The 19,461-nt window shown below is 57.7% G+C and overlaps 1 protein-coding gene across 3 annotated transcripts in view; it reads left to right on the top strand.

Annotated features, from left to right (window-relative positions):
• The first annotated feature begins 1,185 nt into the window (after positions 1–1,185).
• ROBO3 (roundabout guidance receptor 3) overlaps positions 1,186–19,461 on the top strand; it is a 228,239-nt gene continuing 209,963 nt past the window's right edge. For all 3 annotated transcript variants that reach the window (XM_043534098.1, XM_043534096.1, XM_043534095.1), the window contains exon 1: positions 1,186–1,339. In XM_043534098.1, coding sequence (XP_043390033.1) covers positions 1,189–1,339 — 151 coding nt within the window. In that variant the 5' untranslated portion in view covers positions 1,186–1,188. The remainder of the gene's footprint in view (positions 1,340–19,461) is intronic.

The raw sequence follows: 19,461 nt of genomic DNA, 5'->3' as shown, positions 1-19,461 counted from the left end.
TGACTTGGTGTCTAGGCTGCTGTAATTTAGGCCTTGTCTCTACCAGCCAAGTTGTGCCAGTTGAACCAACCTGATTTAAAACTGACCTAGTTAAAGCATCAGGGGGCAGCCGTGTTAGTCTGTATCCACAAAAACAACAAGGAGCCCGGTTGGCACCTTAAAGACTAACAGATTTATTTGAGCATAAGCTGTCGTGGGTAAAAATCTCACTTCTTCAGATGCACCGAGTGAAAGTTACAGATGCAGACATAGATATACTGGCAGGGGGAGGGAAGGGAGTTACCTCACAAGTGGAGAACCAGCGTCGACCGGGCCAATTCGATCAGGGTGGATGTGGTCCACTCCCAACAATAGACGGGGAGGTATCAGGTCCAGGAGAGGCCAAGCTGCTTCTGTAATGAGCCAGCCACTCCCAGTCCCTATTCAAGCCCAGATTAGTGGTGTACAATTTGCAAATCTGCTGTTTCTCTTTAAGTCTGTTTCCCAAGGTTTTTTTTTTGTTTGTTTCAAGTTTAGCTACTTTCACATCTGTTACAGAGTGTCCAGGAAGATTGAAATGTTCTCCCACTGGCTTTTGTATGTTACCATTCCCGATGTCTGATTTGTGTCCATTTATCCTTTTACACAGACTGTCGGCTTTGGCCAATGCACATGGCGGTGCCGACTCCTCTCTCGGCCCTGCTGACACCTTGTTTCGCTTGTGTCCCTACCTGACGGCCTTAATCTACACCAGCCCAAGAGCATCTCCCCCGGGGGGGTTGCACGTTGCCAGGCCCGTCTCTGCCGGGGTGCGCCCCAGCCCCGGGGGCTCTCGGCAGCCCCCGGCCGGCACGCGGCGCCGCTGGCCCTCGCTCGCACGGCCCCGGGAGCGGAGAGCCCCAGGGGTGCGGGGGGGGGGCGGCTCTCCGCGGGCAGCCCCCGCTCTGCAGCGCGCAGGGGCTGGAGCCGGGCCGGGCCGCCCCGCCCCCGGGGGGGTTATTAATCCGGCAATTAAACATTTATTGGCGCCCGCACCTGCTTTCCGCGCCCCCCACCCCCGCCCCGCCCGGGAGCCCCGCGCGGCCGGTGCAAGGAGGCGGCGGCGCCGGCAGCTCAGAGCGCGCTGGACGCTCGCGCCGCGCCAGGCAGCTCCCGGGCCCCGGCCCCGGCCCCGCTCCCGGCCCCCCCCGGATCCCCCCCCCCGCCGCCATGCTGCGCTACCTGCTCAAGACGCTGCTGCAGATGAACCTGTTCGCGGACTCGCTGGCGGGGGACGTGGGCAACTCCTCCGAGCTGCTGCGGCTCGGCCTGAACGGCTCGCTGCCCGCGCCGGACCTGGCCACGCTCAGCCGCGCCAACGGTAGGAGCCGGGCCGCCCGGCGGGGCTGGGCTGGGCCGGGCCGGGCCGGGCTGGGCGAGTCGCGAGCCCGGCGCTAGACGCAGCCGCGGGGGGGGCCGGGGCCGGGGCCAAGCGCGGGGCGGCGACGCTGTCCCGGGACAGCAGCACGTGTGTGTGTCTCGAGGGGGGGGGGGCTGTCCCGGGACAGCAGCACGTGTGTGTGTCTGGAGGGGGGGGGCTGTCCCGGGACACGCAGCTCGCGCGTGTGTCTGGGGGGGGGGGGCTGTCCCGGGACACGCAGCTCGCGCGTGTGTCTGGGGGGGGGGGGGCTGTCCCGGGACAAGCAGCGCGCGCGTGTGTCTGGGGGGGGGGGCTGTCCCGGGACAGCAGCACGTGTGTGTGTCTGGAGGGAGGGGGGGGGCTGTCCCGGGACAGCAGCACGTGTGTGTGTCTGGAGGGGGGGGGGCTGTCCCGGGACAAGCAGCGCGCGCGTGTGTCTGGAGGGAGGGAGGGGGGGGGCTGTCCCGGGACACGCAGCGCGCGCGTGTGTCTGGAGGGGGGGGGGCTGTCCCGGGACACGCAGCGCGCGCGCGTGTCTGGAGGGGGGGGGCTGTCCCGGGACACGCAGCGCGCGCGTGTGTCTGGAGGGAGGGGGGCTGTCCCGGGACACGCAGCGAGCGCGTGTGTCTGGAGGGAGGGAGGGGGGGGGCTGTCCCGGGACACGCAGCGAGCGCGCGTGTGTCTGGAGGGAGGGGGGGGGCTGTCCCGGGACACGCAGCGCGCGCGCGTGTGTCTGGAGGGGGGGGGGGGGCTGTCCCGGGACACGCAGCGAGCGCGTGTGTCTGGAGGGAGGGGGGGGCTGTCCCGGGACACGCAGCGCGCGCGTGTGTCTGGAGGGGGGGGGGGCTGTCCCGGGACACGCAGCGAGCGCGTGTGTCTGGAGGGGGGGGGGGCTGTCCCGGGACACGCAGCGCGCGCGTGTGTCTGGAGGGGGGGGGCTGTCCCCCTGCCTGCTTGTCTCTCCTAGCTGCGTGTGTCTCTCGGTTTCTCTTCTCATTGGGATCCTAACCCCCCCCCCCCGCGGACTCTGCCCCCGCAGATCCCGCCGACAAGGCTGGGGAGCACCCAAAGGACTCGGGCGCCTAAGTCCCGTTTTCCAATGCGATTTCAGGCACTTTCCAGTTCAACGCAGTCCCGTTTGAAAATGGGACTTCCGCGCTGGGTCACTTAGGCGCCTGATTAACATGTTACCCCTGGATGACCCCAAAGCCCAGAAGGGAGCATCCCTGGGGGAGGGGGGGCTCTCCAGGCGGAAGCGGAGCCGTCCCGGCGGTGCCAGGGGTGCTTTGTTGCGCCATTCATTGTTGGGGCGTGTTTAGGAAATGGGTGCGCTCGGGGAGTGGGGCGCCGAGAGAGTCTCTCGGAGGGGAGTGGCTGGCGGGGCGGATAAATTGCGTTTGGTCCCTGACCAGAGGGTGATGCGGCCAGCCAGCGCCCTCTGGTAGCCAACGCTGGTAAATAACTTGCGCCCGATTTTCCCTTCTGGTTTGTATAACTTTGCAACTCAAATGCGCTGCGCGCCAGAGTAGTGCCTAGAGGCGAGCAGAGCCAGGGGTGCTGGCACTCAGCTCTGCCCGGAACCCCGGTGCTACGCTGGTAGGTGGTGTGTAAATGCCTTCCATCGACCCTTTGGATTTGCAAATCCAGACCAAGATTTGTTGAATATCGGTCCAGGGACAGATCAACGGTGACTGTTAAATTGGTCTTCTACCTATGACATACAGATGTCTTGGCCAACCTCCTGGCATGACCCATGACCACCATAAAACCCGATTCATTGTTCCCATGGAAATTAACTATGTCCAGGTGAGTTGCTTACAGCCCAGGATGCCTGAATGCTCTGGGGGTCGCTACCCATCTGTGCTCTCTTTCCTGCTGCTCCTAGGTGATTTCAGGTCTGTTTAAAAATAGCCCTCATGCACTGCCCGCATGGCCTGGACCCGGCAGCATAGCCCCAGGTAGGCGAGTGCTCGGTACTGTTCCTGTAGAGCCTTTCAGGGCTGCCCCTGACCTCCTGGCCCTGCAGTGTCCCAGTCCCATCCCTGGTGGATCGCTCACCTGCCCAGTAAGCAGTGGCTCTCCAGGGCATTGGGCTGTCATTCAGAGCTGAACTGGGCTGAATATGGGGATCTCTTGCCCAGGAAAGGACTAGGAGCCCTGGCCTGATATAAATCACATGTCCCTGGACCTGACAGGATTTGACTCCCAGTTCTTCCTCCTCCGTTTGGTGTATATGCCATAAAGCCCTTGTGCTCTGGGGCAGCTGTGGGGGGAGATGATGGTGTTCCTCATGATCTGGAGGCTCTCAGCCTCCACTGAAGGTCTTTCAGCTCACTGTGGCAAGCTCCAAAGACTTTATGTTCCCTGCCCATCCCAGCTGTGACACGGAGGCATTATCCCTGCCCCTCTGCTCCCCCTCCCCCCATCTAGATAGCGAGAGACCCTGTCAATGTAAATAACACACAGTGCTTCTCAATGTGGTGCATTCACGTGGCTTTTGAAATAGCGACTCCCTGGCTCACAGGAGCTGGGACAGCTGTGCTGCCAGCAGGAGCCGAAATGCTGCAGCCCCAGCATCCAGCTCCGCAGCGATTTATCCATTCACTGGATGGAATGAAGTGGGGGCGGAGAGAGGAGGAATTCTTCCCCTTCTGGAAAGGAGCTGTCAGTTTGCACTGGTGCTTCTCACGGGGAGCCAGCCTCCTAGAAAGCCCCAGCACTTACTGGAGAGGCTTTAACTGCTCTGGACAAGGAGCAGGGTGTCAGCCCTTCATGGCCATGTAAGTACCAGCTGGTGAATACTGCGTGACCGCCATCCACTTCATTGCCCATTGCACCACAGTAGGTGGAAACAGGCCAGACGTGTAGATCCTACTCAGAACTTTGATGCTTTCCAAGTGCATTCTTGTGCCACTGGAAAGCTGACTTTGGGGAGAGATTACAGTGATGGGGATGCAGGTAAAGGGGGAATTGTACCTGGCCTGGCCGATCAGAGGCGGGGGAATAATAGCAGTTGGAGGGTTTTTTCTCATTGGAAGCACCACTAGAGAGCGTTTGGACATTAGAGGAGAATGGTCACCGCTCCCGCTTGCACACGGTCCCTGCCCTGCACATGCTGCTCAGAATGCCCTTTCCCCTTTCACTCGTTACTGTGGAGGTGTACACTGGGCCCTGTGTCCATCTTCTCCCTCAGTGTGAGCATCCAGCCATATCGAACCGATGAGTCTAGGGTCACAGGCCAACCTGGGTATTCTACAGCTGCTGAGTTTGTCACTGATTCCACTTCTGGCCCCAACACAGCGCTCCAGATTCTGACTAATTGTTTTCCTCAAAACCCCGTGGACCTGATCCTCGGTGTCGGTGAGCGTAAATCAGCACATTGACTTCAGTGGTGCTGTGGTGATCTACACCAGCTGGGGCTCTGGGAACCAGCTCTAATGCAGTGTGACCTGCCTGAGTCAGCAGCCAGCCAGAAACAACAGGTGTGAGCGGTGTGACTAGACCCATCCCTTTCAGTTTGGCAGGGTGTTAACGCTGTAGCCCAGGGATACTAGTGTTGAGATTTACACTGTCAGCTGTTTCACTGATGGCCTTTCAGCAGTGACACAGCCCGTGGCTTTCTCCCACAATCCCAGATGACCTCCCCAAGCTGCCCCTGCCCAGCTGCTTGACCTTGCTGTTTCTGCGATGCAGTTAATGTCTTTAAGGACCAAAACGGGTTTGTTATCTTGATGCAATTATCATAATCCCAGGCTCATTCTTAAGGACCCCTGGGGGATCCTTGGGTACTATTTGCAAAAGTCTGACGCTCCAGCATGGGGCAGGGACTGTAGATGTCTAGGGGAACCTGCCCTGTAGCTGCAGAGGGGTCTGGGATGTTGCCCTTGTAAACTCCAGGCGTAATGCTGCTCCTGCCTCTGGCCTGTGTCTGCTGTGGGAGAGGGGCTCCATGTGAGGGGAAGGCAGAAGGACTGTGACTAAAAAGGGTCTGGTACAATACAAGGGGCATCAGTGCTGCCAGTCAGCCCTGCAGCCTCCTAATGAGCTGCTTCTATTCCTGCAGAGGAACAGCGAAGCTGCTCCAAAGGGCTGGCAAAGCTTTATGCATGGAGGTTGTGTGGCGCATGTGGGGAATGCGGGGGCTTTATTAACACCCGCACTTTCCTTCTGCTCTGGCTTCACCATTCACATAAGCTATTTATTAGGTTGGTTTGGCAGCTTTTCTGGACAGTCAGAATAACAGAGCTGGGAGCTGTCTGTGGAAACCGTTATCCTTAGGGAAGGAAGAGGAACTGCATCAAGACCCTTTGCAGACCTGGTCTGGCTCCTGCAGAGCCAAATTCCCAGCAGTCCCTCTGTTGGGCTCATGCTGGGCTCCCCTTGGGGACATGCCACAGCAAACTGAGTAAGACCTGCAATTCCTAAAACAGGGAGGAAATGGCTCCTGCCACCTGTCCAAATGGGCCAAGGGTCACATTAGCTGAGGCCTTGTCTACCTGGGGAAGTTGCACTAGATGTACTTAAGGTGTGAGTTTAAACTGGTTTAATTAAATCAGTGCAAACCCCTGTGTGAACACATTTGAGTTTAGTTTAATCAGGAATTGTTTAAGAACGATTTACAAGAGGTTCAAAAAGCCACAATCCAACAATCAAGGAAGAAGGCCGGACTGGTTAAAAAGCTGACCTGGTTTAGAGGGGAAATTAAGGCAAAAACACACAAAATAAATGGAAGAAAGGAGAAGTTGATAGTAATAAATATAAATCAGAAGTTGGGAATTGTAGAAAATTGATAAAGGAAGCAAAGGGACAGAAGCAGAACTCTATGGCCAGCAGAGTTATGGACAATAAGAAGGAGCTTTTAAAATATGTTAGGAACAAAAAGAGTCCTAACAATGGTATTGGTCCATTACTAGTTGGAAATGTAGAATTACCAGTAATAATTCAGAAAAAGTGGAAGTGTTCAATGAATATTTGTGGAAAACATGATGATGTCATATCATATGATAACAATCATTCCATTCCACTCCTATCTCAGGAGACTGTTGAACAGCAGCTACTAAAGATAACTTGCATCCAAGAGTTTTAAAAAATAAGCTGTCTGAGGAACTTGCTGGACCATTCATGTCAACTTTTAATAAGTCCTGGAACTCTGGACAAGTTCCAGAAGACTGGAGGAAAGCTAATGTTATGTCAATATTTAAAAAGGGTAAACAGGATGACTCAGATAATTCTAGGCCTGTCAGCCTGATATGGATCCTGGGCAAGATAATGGAGCAGTTGATATGGGACTTGCTTAATACAGAATTAAAGAAGGGGTATGTAATTGATGCCAATCAACATGGGTTTATGGAAAATAGATTGTGTCAAACTAAGTTGATATCTTTTTCTAATGAGATTACAAGTTAGGTTGATAAAGGTAATAGTGTTGATGTAATATACATAGACTTCTGACTTGATACTGCATAACATTTTGATTAATAAAACTAGAACAATATAAAATTAACATGGCACACATTAAATGGATTAAAACCTGCCTAACTGATAGGTCTCAAAATTTAACTGTAAATGGGGAATCATTGAATGGGTGTGTTTCTAGTGGGGTTTTGCAGGGATTGATTCTTGGCCCTACGCTATTTAACATTTTTATTAATGAGCTGGAAGAAAACATAAAATCATCACTGATAAAGTTTGCAGATGGCACAAAAATTGGGGGAGTGGTAAATAATGAAGAGGACCGGTCACTGAGACAGCATGATCTGGATCTCTTGGGAATCTGGGTGCAAGCCAACAGTCTGTGTTTTAATATGGCTAAATATAAATGTATTGGAACAAAGAATGTAGGCCATACTTACAGGATGGGGGACTCATTGACTCTGAAAAAGATTTGGGAGTCACGATGGATAATCAACTGAGCATGAGCTTCCAGTGCAACTCTGTGCCCAAAAGGGCTAATGCGATCCTGGGATTTATAAACAGGGGAATCTCTAGGGTAGAAGGAGAGAGGGTTTTTAACATCTGTATTTGGCATGGTACATCTGCTACTGGAATACAGTTTCCAGTTCTGATGCCCACAGTTCGAGAAGGATGTTGATCATTTGGAGAGGGTTCAGAAAAGAGCCATGAGAATGATTAAAGGATTGGAAAACATGTTCTTGGGGCCACGCTTCTGCAGATCTGGGAAGGTGTGACCTGCTCTGGGAAGGTGCGGGGGCCTGCCGGGCTTTGAGGAGAGCAAGGATGCTCCCAGTGCAGCCAGGTGACATGTGCATTACAGCATCCTGCCTGCAACAGAAGAGTATTGCTTCCATCGCCTTGGAAACTGCTTCCCTCCTGCTGGCGTCCCTCCGCAGGAGGCAGCCAATCAGAAGGCGCCTTGCTGAGCCTTCTTTGCAGCCCTCTTGCACGGAACGTGCACTGATGCTGCCCAGGTTATGACTTCAGGTCGCGGAGGTGCGGGCCAGGCGGGTGGTGTCAGACATCATGCCTGTTAGCCTGGGAGGCCAGAGGCTACCGGCACGTGCTACCAGCTTTGTGTGCGTGGATCAGGGGGACATGAGGGAGGCGCTGAGCTGCTGGGTGCTGACTCCCAAGTTTCCTTGCCTCAGGAGTCTAATGAGGGCTGCGTGAATTGGAGAGCCAGGAACCAGCCGGGGCAGCAGCCAAGGGGTGTGTGTGCAGGCGGGGAGGAGCAATTCGCACCACCATCTGCAATGCACCCAAGGGCATGAAAGTGTCACAAATGCCCCAGGCCCCGTTAGGGAGCTGCCCTGGGGGCCCCTGACAGAGGTTTTCTAAATCAGCCACTCCTGAAAACCAAAATCCTGGGCTGTCAACTGGCCCCCAAGTGTCTACCCCGCAATTCCAGCCCCTACAGCCTGCAGCTTGGCCCTAACTGGGGGCGGAGGGGGCTGTCGTCCTTTCTATTAAAACAGGCAGCAGCACCATTGCTCAGAAGATAACTGCCTGAGAGCCGGGTCTGCAAAGAGAGCAAACCGTTCTCTGTTCCCGCAGCGTCAGGAAAGGGTTGATGTCCATCACTAGGGTAAGCGGAAGCTGCTGCCCTGCCCTGGAGAAATGAACTGAGCTGCTAGGCCTGGGCTCAGCCAGGGGCTGGTTGGCTCCTGACCAGTCCTGGGGAGAGAGGAAGAATGGCCCAGTGGTGTAAGGCCCATCCCCTAGGAAATTCCCTGCTCTGCCACAGACTCCCTCTGTGGCCTTGGGCAATGAATCATAGAATAGAATCATAGAATATCAGGGTTGGAAGGGACCTCAGGACCTCATCTAGTCCAACCCCCTGCTCAAAGCAGGACCGATCCCCAATTAAATCATCCCAGCCAGGGCTTTGTCAAGCCTGACCTTAAAAACTTCTAAGGAAGGAGATTCCACCACCTCCCTAGGTAACGCATTCCAGTGTTTCACCACCCTCCTAGTGAAAAAGTTTTTCCTAATATCCAACCTAAATCTCCGCCACTGCAACTTGAGACCATTACTCCTTGTTCTGTCATCAGCTACCACTGAGAACAGTCTAGAGCCATCCTCTTTGGAACCCCCTTTCAGGTAGTTGAAAGCAGCTATCAAATCCCCCCTCATTCTTCTCTTCCGCAGACTAAACAATCCCAGTTCCCTCAGCCTCTCCTCATAAGTCATGTGTTCCAGTCCCCTAATCATTTTTGTTGCCCTCCACTGGACTCTTTCCAATTTTTCCACATCCTTCTTGTAGTGTGGAATGCTCTTAGCCTCTCTGCGCTCAGCTCCCCCTCTGCACAGTGGGGGGAATTGGGGCCTTGCCCTGCCCCACAGGGGTTGTGTGACGGTTGTGAGGTGATGCGGGGGGCCACGGATATACCACTTATGCTCTGGTCACAGCTTGGATTGCCAGGGGAGGCAGATGTGATTTCTATTCCTGGGTCCATCCTTGCGTGGTCTAGGGCAAGCCATTGCCCCTCTCTAGGCAGCTGATCCCCATGTGTACAGCACGCCTGGTGAGGGCCAGTTTAATTCGTGTCTAAGGTGCTTTGAGATCTCTGGAGGGAAGGGCAGAGTAGTGTTGTCCCCAATGACAGTGGACCTTGGGGAGTTAATTTCCGTGCCCTCATGGAGGGGAGCAGGGTTTGCTTGACAAGCTGAAGCTGGGGGGAATTGTTGTTTTCCTTTGTGGGGAAGGGGGCCTTGATTTCCAGCAGGGAGCAGATGCTGGTTTGACATGCAGCATGGAAAGCGGGACTGGATCCGGGATCTCCCCAACATCCTCTCTGCTGGACGTTGATGCAAAGAAACCATTTCACCTCTTAACAATGTCCTCATCCTCCTTAACTGTGCCCTTTGTCCCTAGCTGTCCAGTGCCCACAGGCTCTCTTGCGTGTTTCTTGCTTCTGATATTTTCTTGTCTGCTCATTTTTGTCTTTTGGTGATTTGCTGGTCAGATTCCCTGTTACGTCCTAATTTCCACCTTTCATTTCCCCCGGCTGGTGAACTCAGGGCACGTGCCTTTGGTCGTCTGATTAGTGACCCCAGAGCTGGATCTCCAGGTTTAGCTCTTGAGCCTCACATGTAACCAGGCAGGTGTGTCTCTGGTCTACATGCCTCCTTGCGCGTTTGGGGTGTGTGTGTGTGTGTGTTTGTGCCTCCAGGACTCGGGGGTGGGTCCTTACGTCCCCTTCACGCTAGTCTCAGGATTTTAATTCCCTCACTTTTGCCTTCAGGACTTTCTGATGAGCCTCCTCCTGTTCTGAGTCTTGTGGCTCCTGACTACACTGGTCCCTTCCTCCCCCGCGGCCCTGCTGAGCTTAGACCTTGGCCACACGAGGAAATGAGGTTGGTGTAACCATGGCACTAAGGGCCTGTCTACACTTACCTCCGGAGCGATCGATCCAGCGGGGTCGATTTATCGCATCTAGTGAGACACAATAAATCGACCGCCGAGCGCTCTCCCGTCGACTCCGGTACTCCGCCGGAGCGAGACGTGTAGGCCGAGTCGACCTGGGGCAGCGAAGACGCCGCGGTGAGTAGCTCTAAGTACGTCGACTTCAGCTACGCCCTTTTCGGAGCTGAAGTTCCGTAACTTAGACTGACTTAGCTCGCCCCCACGGCCCCCAGTGTAGACCAGGCCTCAGGGTGTGAGGAGTCCTCGCCCCTGAGCGACACAGTTCAGCCGACCTCAGCCCTGGTGCAGACAGGGAGAATTCCCCGTCGCCTCTTGGGGGAGCGCAGCGGGAGCGTGTCAAGTGCAGACCAGCCCTTAGCTGTACTGTGCAAACTGGTGCTCAATGGCTCAACAACTGTCACTTCTTGAACCAACTCCCCTGTGCGGTTCTTAGGGCCGAGTTGCGTGTCCCCTGCCCTCCTGCCTGCCCCGGAGAGCTGTTCCAAGGGGCAGCCGTTTAAGGTGTCAAGCACCTGCTTCTCCATTTCCTGTCCTGCTGTGAGGTTCAGCCCCTGCATAGGTGCTGTGTGAAATCCTCCCTTGCTGTCACTGTATTCAGCTCTGCCTCCAAGCTCTCCAGCGTTGCAGCCTCAGTCTCCGGTCCTTGGTTTGCAGGCTGGCAGTACAACCCGGCTCCGGTATTTCAATTCCTAGGACTTGGGATTTGCCTCCCTACAGGGTCTACTGTAGGATCCAAATGGGATCTCATTAGAGTCTATGGAAACGTAGAATCCTAGAATATCAGGGTTGGAAGAGACCTTGGGAGGTCATCTAGTCCCACCCCCTGCTCATAGTTATAACTCATAATAACTCATAGCTAGGTATTGCATTTCCCACTGATGTTGGTCATTTGGGGTGCAGCCAGTCTGGTGGGGGCATGTATGGGGTTGTGTTAATAAAGGAAATGCTGAGTTAGGAACAGCTCTGTTGTGTGAGGGCGGAGTATGGACAAAGGGTCAGATCCTCGGCTGGTGTGAAACAGCCTACCTCGGTGTTTGCTGTGTTGCCTTACACCGGGTGGGATCTGGCCCTATGTGGCCCTCTGTAGGGCTGGCTGTGTGGGACTCAGCTAGCCCAGTGACAGGGCTGGGCAGGAACCGAGACTGATAGGTGAGAAAGCCAGCAGATCTGGGGGATTAGCTGCCAATCGGCCGGGCTCCTTCCAGCAGCGGAGGGGTTTATGGGCGGCCGGTCAGGTGCTGACGGCCCCGCCGGTGCTGTGCCATGGGGATCTGTGGTGGCTCAACGTGGGGCACCGGTGTGCCTGAGGCCAGGCCTCTCTGTCCTGGCCGAGCGGGTCCGTGTCCCGTCTGAAGGGCCCGTTAGTGAGAGGCTGCTGGGGGCACTGGGCTCAGCAGCCGGATTACAGCCCCCCTCCCCCGTGAACTTTCTCGTGCTGCGTGCTGAATGCTCGCTAATTAGCTCCAGCAGCGGGAGTGGAGCCGAGATGGCGCCTGGCTGGTGGGGGCAGGAGACAGCAGGGCCGGGGGGGAGCACCAGCCCTGCCACGTGCAGCACGCTGGGCCTGGCTTTGAACAAGGGCCCGGGGCTGTGCTCTCTGCTCCCCTCTGGGGGCTATGATGCCAGGGAAACACTGCTCATCGCTGCCCCGCCCTGGGCTGGTGCCTGCCCTGCAGTGCTGGGGGGTGAAAATCACATCAGGCTCTGAAAACCATGAGAATGGCTGGAAAATGCCAGCTTGGAAACACTAACGCACAGCTCGTCCCTCTGGGGCTGTGAACTTGCCTGGCACCAGCTTCATGTCCCAGCCCCCAGGGCTAAAACGTATTAAAGTTTGAAATGGAAGCCGAGGTTCTCCCAGGCTCTCCTGACTCCGGGAGCTGGGGCTGCCGTGTGAGCTGGTGACGCAGGGCGTCTCAGCCTGGCCTCATTGCTGTGCTCTGGGGCACAGAGGAAGTGCCCAGCTCCCCAGAGTGCTGGGGGTGGAGGCCCCCAATCTGGGCTGGGCTGCGCTTCCCACCGGCTCTCTCTGGGATCTGCATGCTGGACTGTGGGTGCAAGCCCCTTTTCCTGCAGCTGGAGCCAGGCACTTGCCAGGCAGTGCCCAGCTACCTACCGGGACTCTTCTGGCCAAAGCTGGGTGGGCCAGAGAGCGAGGGTGTTGGGTGAGCTGCCCTGTGCAGTGCTGGGGGGCTCCCCCGTTGGGGGTGTCTGAGGGACACTGCTCAGCATTGCAGGGGGACCAAGGTGTCCCTGCAGCCACTGCCTCCCCCAAAGGGGCTGCCTCCATCCTGGCAGCGGGGCTGTGCCCCATGCTGCTGTTCCCCCCTGTGCTGCACTGTGCCCCTGCCCTAGAGACTTAACAATTTACCAGGAGCTGGGGCAGCACCTGCCTGGCGCAACCTCGTCTGAGTGTCAGAGGCAGGGCCAGCCATGGGGCTGCAGCAGGACAGGCACCAGCCCAGCGCAGGGGTTGCTGACAGTGCCTTGGGCCCAGCCCCCGAGTCTGGGGTAACAGGAAGCTGCAGGCCAGGACCGAGAGCGGTGGGGTGAACCCCGGCTGGAAGAGCAGTGGGCTATGGGTCAGGGCTCAAGGACGTTGGCAGAGCTGTGTGCATGGGGGGAGGAGCCTGTGGTTGGAATAGTGGGGCACCAAAAGGCCTATAGGGATGGACTGCAAGTTGTCTGTATATGCTGTGGGGCTGGGGTTATCCTGCTTTTCCCTGGCAGGATCCTTTGCACTTGGGCAGAATAATCTGTTTCACCCCTCCACCCCCCGCCCAAGCGTCTATCCCCCCAGCCAGGGTGGGAGGGAGCTGGGCCCAGTGTGTGGCCTTCCTGTGGACGCTGGATGGGACCAGACCGCTCCCCCCCCGGGACTCCAACGCGGCTCTGCTGATTGACACCCGCTGTGGATCTGGCCCTTGTGAATACTCCCCAGGTTCCCTCCACCAGAAGCCCCAAGGAGGCTGAGCTCTGGGGCTGGGTCCAGGGGCTCTGGGGTTGCCTGGCAGGGGCTCTGGGTGCAGGGCTCCTTCCGGGCCCCCAGGTGCCATTGCCAGTGGGGCAGGCTCAACGGGTTCTCTCCAGCAAGGACCCTGCTCTGCCTGCCAAGCGTGCCCCCTCGTGCTCAGCTGGGGAGGGGCTGGGGGCGCAGTAGGCAGGCGGTGCTGGAGGCCGGGCAGGCCACTGAGGCACTGTAGAGTCAGGCTGAGTTCTCCTGGGGGTAGTGAGCCTGCAGGGTGGGGGGAAGAAGGGTACAGAAAGCTGGTCCTGTGGCCAGCATGGCAGTTGCAGAGCCTGGGCCACTGAGTCCTGGCAGTGCCCCCCCAGGGGTGAGCCAGCCCGGGCCCAGAGGCATGGCCCAGCCACATCTGCAAGCAGAAGCACTGGGCTGGGCCCGTCAGGGATCTCAGGGGCAGAGGTTGCCACTAATGCAGCCTCATAAACGTGCCTGTCCCATTGGGACCCAGCTGGGAGCCTCACCCCTCCCACCCTGCCCTGCCTTCATGCCAGCAATGCCAGTCCAGCCTAGGGGCCAGCCCTGCCCCACTCCCTGCCCTGTTTCCCGCCGCCCCCCAGCAGTCCCTGGCTGAGCCCAGGAGCTGCTGGTGAGACTGAAGCTGGGTTAGGGGTGTCGCAGCGGGAGCAAGGGGAGAGGCAGCGGGGGAGGGGGGGCTGAGGTGAGGAGGGGGTAGTGGGGGGCACTTGGACACCACAGGACATAGACATGGTGGCGTGGGGGTCTGGGTGGGGCCGAGACCTGTCCCATGCTCTAGGGGCTGGAGTGGTGCTCCCCAGGCACTCTCACCCTGACACCCGCCCGCGCTCCCGTGGCCCCCATAGATGCCTGGGGCCTGGCTCTCTCCTGCTGCATCTCGTGGGGATCGGCTGCATGACCAGAGCTCAAGTGTGAAAGATTGGGATGGGGTGGGGGATAATAGGTGCCTCTATAAGCCAAAGCCCCGAATATCGGGACTGTCCCTATAAAATGGGGACATCTGGTCACCCCAGGCTGCGGTGACAGCTCATCTTGGTGCGGGGAGCGGGGCATGGGTTTCGCTTCCCCAGGCAAGAAGGAGCCGAGCCTGCCCCGGGGCCCATGATACCCATTCCCTGTGCGGAGAACCCAGCTGGGCTCTAGGGGCACCTCAGCGGCAGCCCTCCCAACCCCACCCCAGGGGAGTCTGGCTGGGCCCACGCAGGTGCCCCCCAGTGGGTGGAGCTTGGGCAAATACCATTCCTTATGTTTGCAGTTCCCCCCGGATCTGGGACAGCCCCTGTGAACCCACGTCACTAGGGCCCGCATGGCTGCCCAGCGGCTGTGGTGAAATGTGTCTGTGACATAACCTGGAGGGTGGAACATTCATTGCTCCAGCCAGCTCCTCCCTGACCCTGGCCGCACTTCCACTGCGGGGTGCCCCATGCCCCCCAGGAATGGGCCTTTGCTCCCAGGTGTCACCTTTGCCAAGTGGTGTCCTCCCAGGAGTGGGGGGTTGAGGGGGAACGTCCCTGCTTCCCAGCCCCATCATGTCCCGCCCACAGCATTCCCTGTGCTGGAAATGGGACCTTTGGAAGGGGAGTGGGGCATGTGTTGTGAGTGTGAGCATGCACATGATTGGTGTGTCCGAGTGTGAGCACACGTATGTGTGAGAGCACACGACTATGAGCATGCACACGCGGTTGATGTGAGTGTGAGCATGTGTGTGAGTGTGAGCACGCCCATGTGTGATTGGTGCATGTGTGTGAGTGTGAGCACGCCCATGTGTGATTGGTGCATGTGTGTGAGTGTGAGCACGCCCATGTGCGTCTGCACCTGTCCCGCTGAGCCCAGGCCCCTTTGCGAGACGGGAGAGAATGGAGCAGTCCCCGTTGCCTTAGCCTGGGAGGTATGTTGGGGAATGGTGACACCCAGTGGCCATTTGGGGTAATTACAGCACCCTGTTGGGGTGTATGGGGAATGCTGCGCTGGGATAGGACACTGGCCCACGAAATCCATCTGGCCACCTCATTCTGTCTGTCCATTTGTCTATCTCAAAGGAAACCCTGCTGACTCACAGGGCAGGTTTGTGACACTCCAGTGTGGCCTGGCTGCTCCCCTTTGCCTAACCCCCCGGCAGGCCTGCAGGACCCCAGCCACTCCTCCCAGTGTTGCCCCCCAGGGTTCAGACCCATCAGCCAGGCCCCAAACCGTGAGGCTGCTGGCAGATGACCAGGGCTGGCCTTGCTCTCTTGGCCTTTCAGTGTCTGAGCCCTCAGGCTGCACTGTATCCCCTTTACAAGCTTTTCTCCACAATCCGAAGGGCTCTTTCTAGTGGAAGCTGAGAATTTCCTATAATCACATGACTCCAGGAGCTGGGGCCTTAAGAGAAACCCCAAATGGCACGAGACTCATGATACAGCAGGGGGAGTTGGTGACATGGCGGTTGACTGCAGCATCTCCTCTTTGGGGAGCATGTTTGTCTGCACCCAGGTCTCTGCTCCCTTCCCCAGCTCACCCCAGGGCCCTTTTCTTCCCAGTTCTGGGGTAGGTGGCTGAGCATCCTGGGCAGCTGCCCTCTGCACAGCACCTCTCTCCTCCTAGCCAGAGTTTCCATATGGCCCTGCTCACCCTGGGGTCAAAAGTCCAAGGATGGAGACACCCCGCCCCCAAGTATGGAGGGCAGATTCCCAGAACACCTTGAACTAATGAGAACTGTCTCTTTAAGAAGAGAGGAAGGCTGGCCCTGGGTTAAGGGGTTGAGCTGGGAGACCTGGGTTCAAGTCCCTGCTTTGCCACAGAGCAAAGTCACTGAGCCTGTCTGTGCCTCAGTTCCCCCTGTGTGCAGCGGAGAAGTGTGAGTGAGAGCACACGAGTGTGAGCATGCACATGCGATTGATGTGAGTGTGAGCGTGAGTGAGTGTGAGCACGTGCATGTGTGATTGCCCCGCTGCACGGGGTGTGAGGATAAATCCAGCAGTGACTGCGAGGTGCGTGCACTGTAACACTTGGGGCCTTGTCACCAGGGCCCCGCAAATCCGCAGATACCCGCTTCATATCCACGGGTATCCGCATCCCCGGGTGTGAATTTCCACGGGTCATTTTTGCGGATTGTGGATCGGATGCGGATACAGATTTTGTATCTGCACAGGCCTCTACATGTCACTGCCTCTGACAGATAAGCACAGGGTGTGGTACTTCCCTGGAGAGGGGGCTTGAGGTTGTGATCAGGGGGCGGCCCTGCCTGTGAATGCTCAGATCCCGACTGTCACGCTTTCCTGGGGTGCCCAGGACTGAGAGTCACTTGTTACCCCTCCTCCCGGTGAGAGAGAGAGACTGCTGAGCTGGGCACCAGCTCCTGGACCCCCCCACTCTGTCAGTCACCCAAACAATCTTGTCTGCGCTGTGCCAGCCCTTACATTGCTCTGCAGGGTAACAACAGGTGCACCCCTGGGTCCCTCTCGCTCCACTGGGAGGATCCCCCAGCATCCAGCCCTTACCCACCGCACACCCACAGCAATGACCGGGTAAGGTGTCCCGGAAGAGGTGGCATATGCACCATGTGATTGGCACAGCTTCGGGCAGGTCCGTTATCACAGCACACAGCTGCACCTGCAGTGAATCAATCATACCTTTAGTCTCAAAGGTTAAGTGTTACCAGATAGTGAGGGAAGATGAGACCTGGAAAGAGAAATGGTGACACATATAAACCAAAACACAAATGCAACCTTCGCTCTGCACTTTTCAGTGGCTGTTACCTTCTCTGCTTCCTAAGGGCCATTTTCTCCCAAAGATTCAGCCTTTGATAGAGCTGCTGGTTTCCATGAATACCCCACGTCCTTCCAGGGGTTTCCTCGCTCAATGTATCCTTTTGCCTTCCCCTTGTATTACCCCAGAGTCTGTAAAATCCACTAATCTCTGGTGCCTGTTGATGTCACATGTCCCTGTTCTTTCTTAGCGCTTCGTTCAAGCTGGGGATGGAGGCACCCTGTGAAACAATGCAATGCTTGATATCCCCGGGACTGAGTGAGCGAGCTAGAGGGCCTGGTCTGGGAGAAAACCTGTCCCTGCTGGAGGCTCAGACCTTAAGACACACTCAGGCAATATTCTCACTATATACACATAACTTTTAGTCTCATCTATATATATACAACTCGCAGTGATATTAAAGACCAGTGTGGCATCAGCTTTTCTTTGACAGCTCATGCGGCATTCTGTCCGTGGGGCGTAGTGAGTTTGTCAGGCCTGTTAGAAGTCACTGATGTGGAGCAGTGAACCCTTTGCCAGCTGGCTCCTCTGGGCCACTGTCTTGCCCTGATGTAATGCATGTCTGTGCCCCGGAGTGAGCCGATGTGAAGAACTGGCCTTCTCGGCACACAAGAGGTAGCGTGGCTGGGGCTCCCGGCACTCGGCTCTGTGTTCTCAAGCGCCACTTGGTGGCCCATGGGCTCTGTACAGCCGTGCAAGCTATCGAGCACGCGGTAACCTCACCCTTGCTCGGTCAGGTCTCACGTTCGCTGCCTCGGGGTCTCGCCAGTGCCGCGTGGAGCCCATGCGGGGGAAGAATGAGGGGGACACTGTCCTGGCCGATGCTAGGCCCGTGCTGGGGGAGGCGATCCCCTCACGCTGCTGTGGCCGCACTCCATTGTTAGTGCCCCACCTGGATCCGAACAAGTGCGGGTCCGGCACCCGTGTTCCCGCTCCTGTTTCCCACCCAGGTGCAGACTGAATTTTGTTACGTGCACCAATATGGAGGTGAGGTGTGACAAAATTCATGTGGTGGGGGTGGGGCCGAGGGGTTCTTGTGGGAGGGGGCTCAGGGCTGGGGCAGAGGGTTGGGGGGGAGGGGTGTGAAGGCTCCGGCTGGGGGTGTGGGCTCTGGGGTGGGGCCGGGGATGAGGGGCTCTGGGCTGGGGCAGAGGGTTGGAGTGTAGGGGTGTGAAGGCTCTGCTTGGGGGTGCGGGCTCTGGGCTGGGCTGGGCTGGGCTGGGGGGGGGAAGGGCACCTGTCCCTGTTGCGGGAGCTCTGGGGCTGGGGCTGCGTGATAGGCGCCCCTCCCCCAGCCCCGGGCCACTCTGGCCACTGCTGGGTCCGGGCTGCTCCGGCTGCGGCAGGTCCGAGCTGCAGGATGAGTTGGGGCCGGGGGAGGGATGCCCCTCCCGCGGCCCGATGGAGGCCAGGCCAGGTGGGGGCTGGGGGAGGCGCTAAGCAGGCTGCTGCGCGGCTGTGCAGCTTACAGGGAACTTCGCCTGGCCCCTCAAGCTGGCGTGCCCCCCTGCTCAGTGCAGCATGCCCGCGGAAGAGGCTAGCCCACCTCACGGGAGAGAAGGTCCAGAGGCAGCCAGGTGCCTGGCTCCAGCTCCTAGGGCCTCTGTGAGGGGAGGGAGGGGCAGCGGAGGCTGGTGCCGGCGCTGTCCTTAGGCTGGTGCCAGGGTCGTGTTGGCACAGAAGGAACAGACAGGGCAGCCTCTGGCCAAGCCCCACCTGTTTCTCCTCCCACAATGCCACCGTGCCCCTTTGCTGCAGCGGGGAGCCAGTTCCCGCTGGCCAGTGGGTCACAGCAAGGCAGGGCTTCCAGGGTGCTGGCTCTGCCAGACTCCTGCTTGACCTGGAGAGTCTTCATGGTTTGGATTGTGCCCTGTCCCTGTCCAAGGGCCAGACAAACTCCCAGTCCCAGAGCTCAGTGGGCAGCAGAGCTGGCAGGGCCGGGAGAGAGCATGCTGGACTATCCCCCTGAGAGCTAGCATCATGTATGCTCTGGCCCTGCGTGTTGGGAGCTCCACATGGGCCTGTGTGTCCGGAGGCACAGCATTTCCCAGGGCTGCCCTGGACAGGTGGCTCTGCCCCCACCCCAGCATGGGTCTGTGCAAGTCTGGCCTTGGCCAGGCCCCAGTCCTCATTGTGGCAAAGTGTCCAGAAGGAACTGGGCTGTGAGGGGCCCAGGTGGCTTTAGCTCCTAGCTCTGGGAGCAGCCTTTGCAGCAGAGCAGGGTTGATGCTGGCTGGGAGCAGCAGGGCCTGTAAATCCATGTTTCATTTCAGAAGGCCCCTAGGTAGCACTGGTGTGTCTGTCCCTGAGCCTCCCCATGGAAGGTGATTCCCTGGTAGGGTTGCCAACCCTCCCTGATTGGCCGTGAGTCTCCCGGAATGGGCCTCAATCTTCTGGTGGCTACTGAAACCAATCCAGGAGATTTGAGGCCCCTAAAAGTCCGATCAGTGG

Source organism: Chelonia mydas, chromosome 22 (assembly GCF_015237465.2).
Source record: "Chelonia mydas isolate rCheMyd1 chromosome 22, rCheMyd1.pri.v2, whole genome shotgun sequence".
Classification (NCBI taxonomy): domain Eukaryota; kingdom Metazoa; phylum Chordata; order Testudines; family Cheloniidae; genus Chelonia; species Chelonia mydas.
This window is presented reverse-complemented; position numbering and strand designations above follow the sequence as displayed.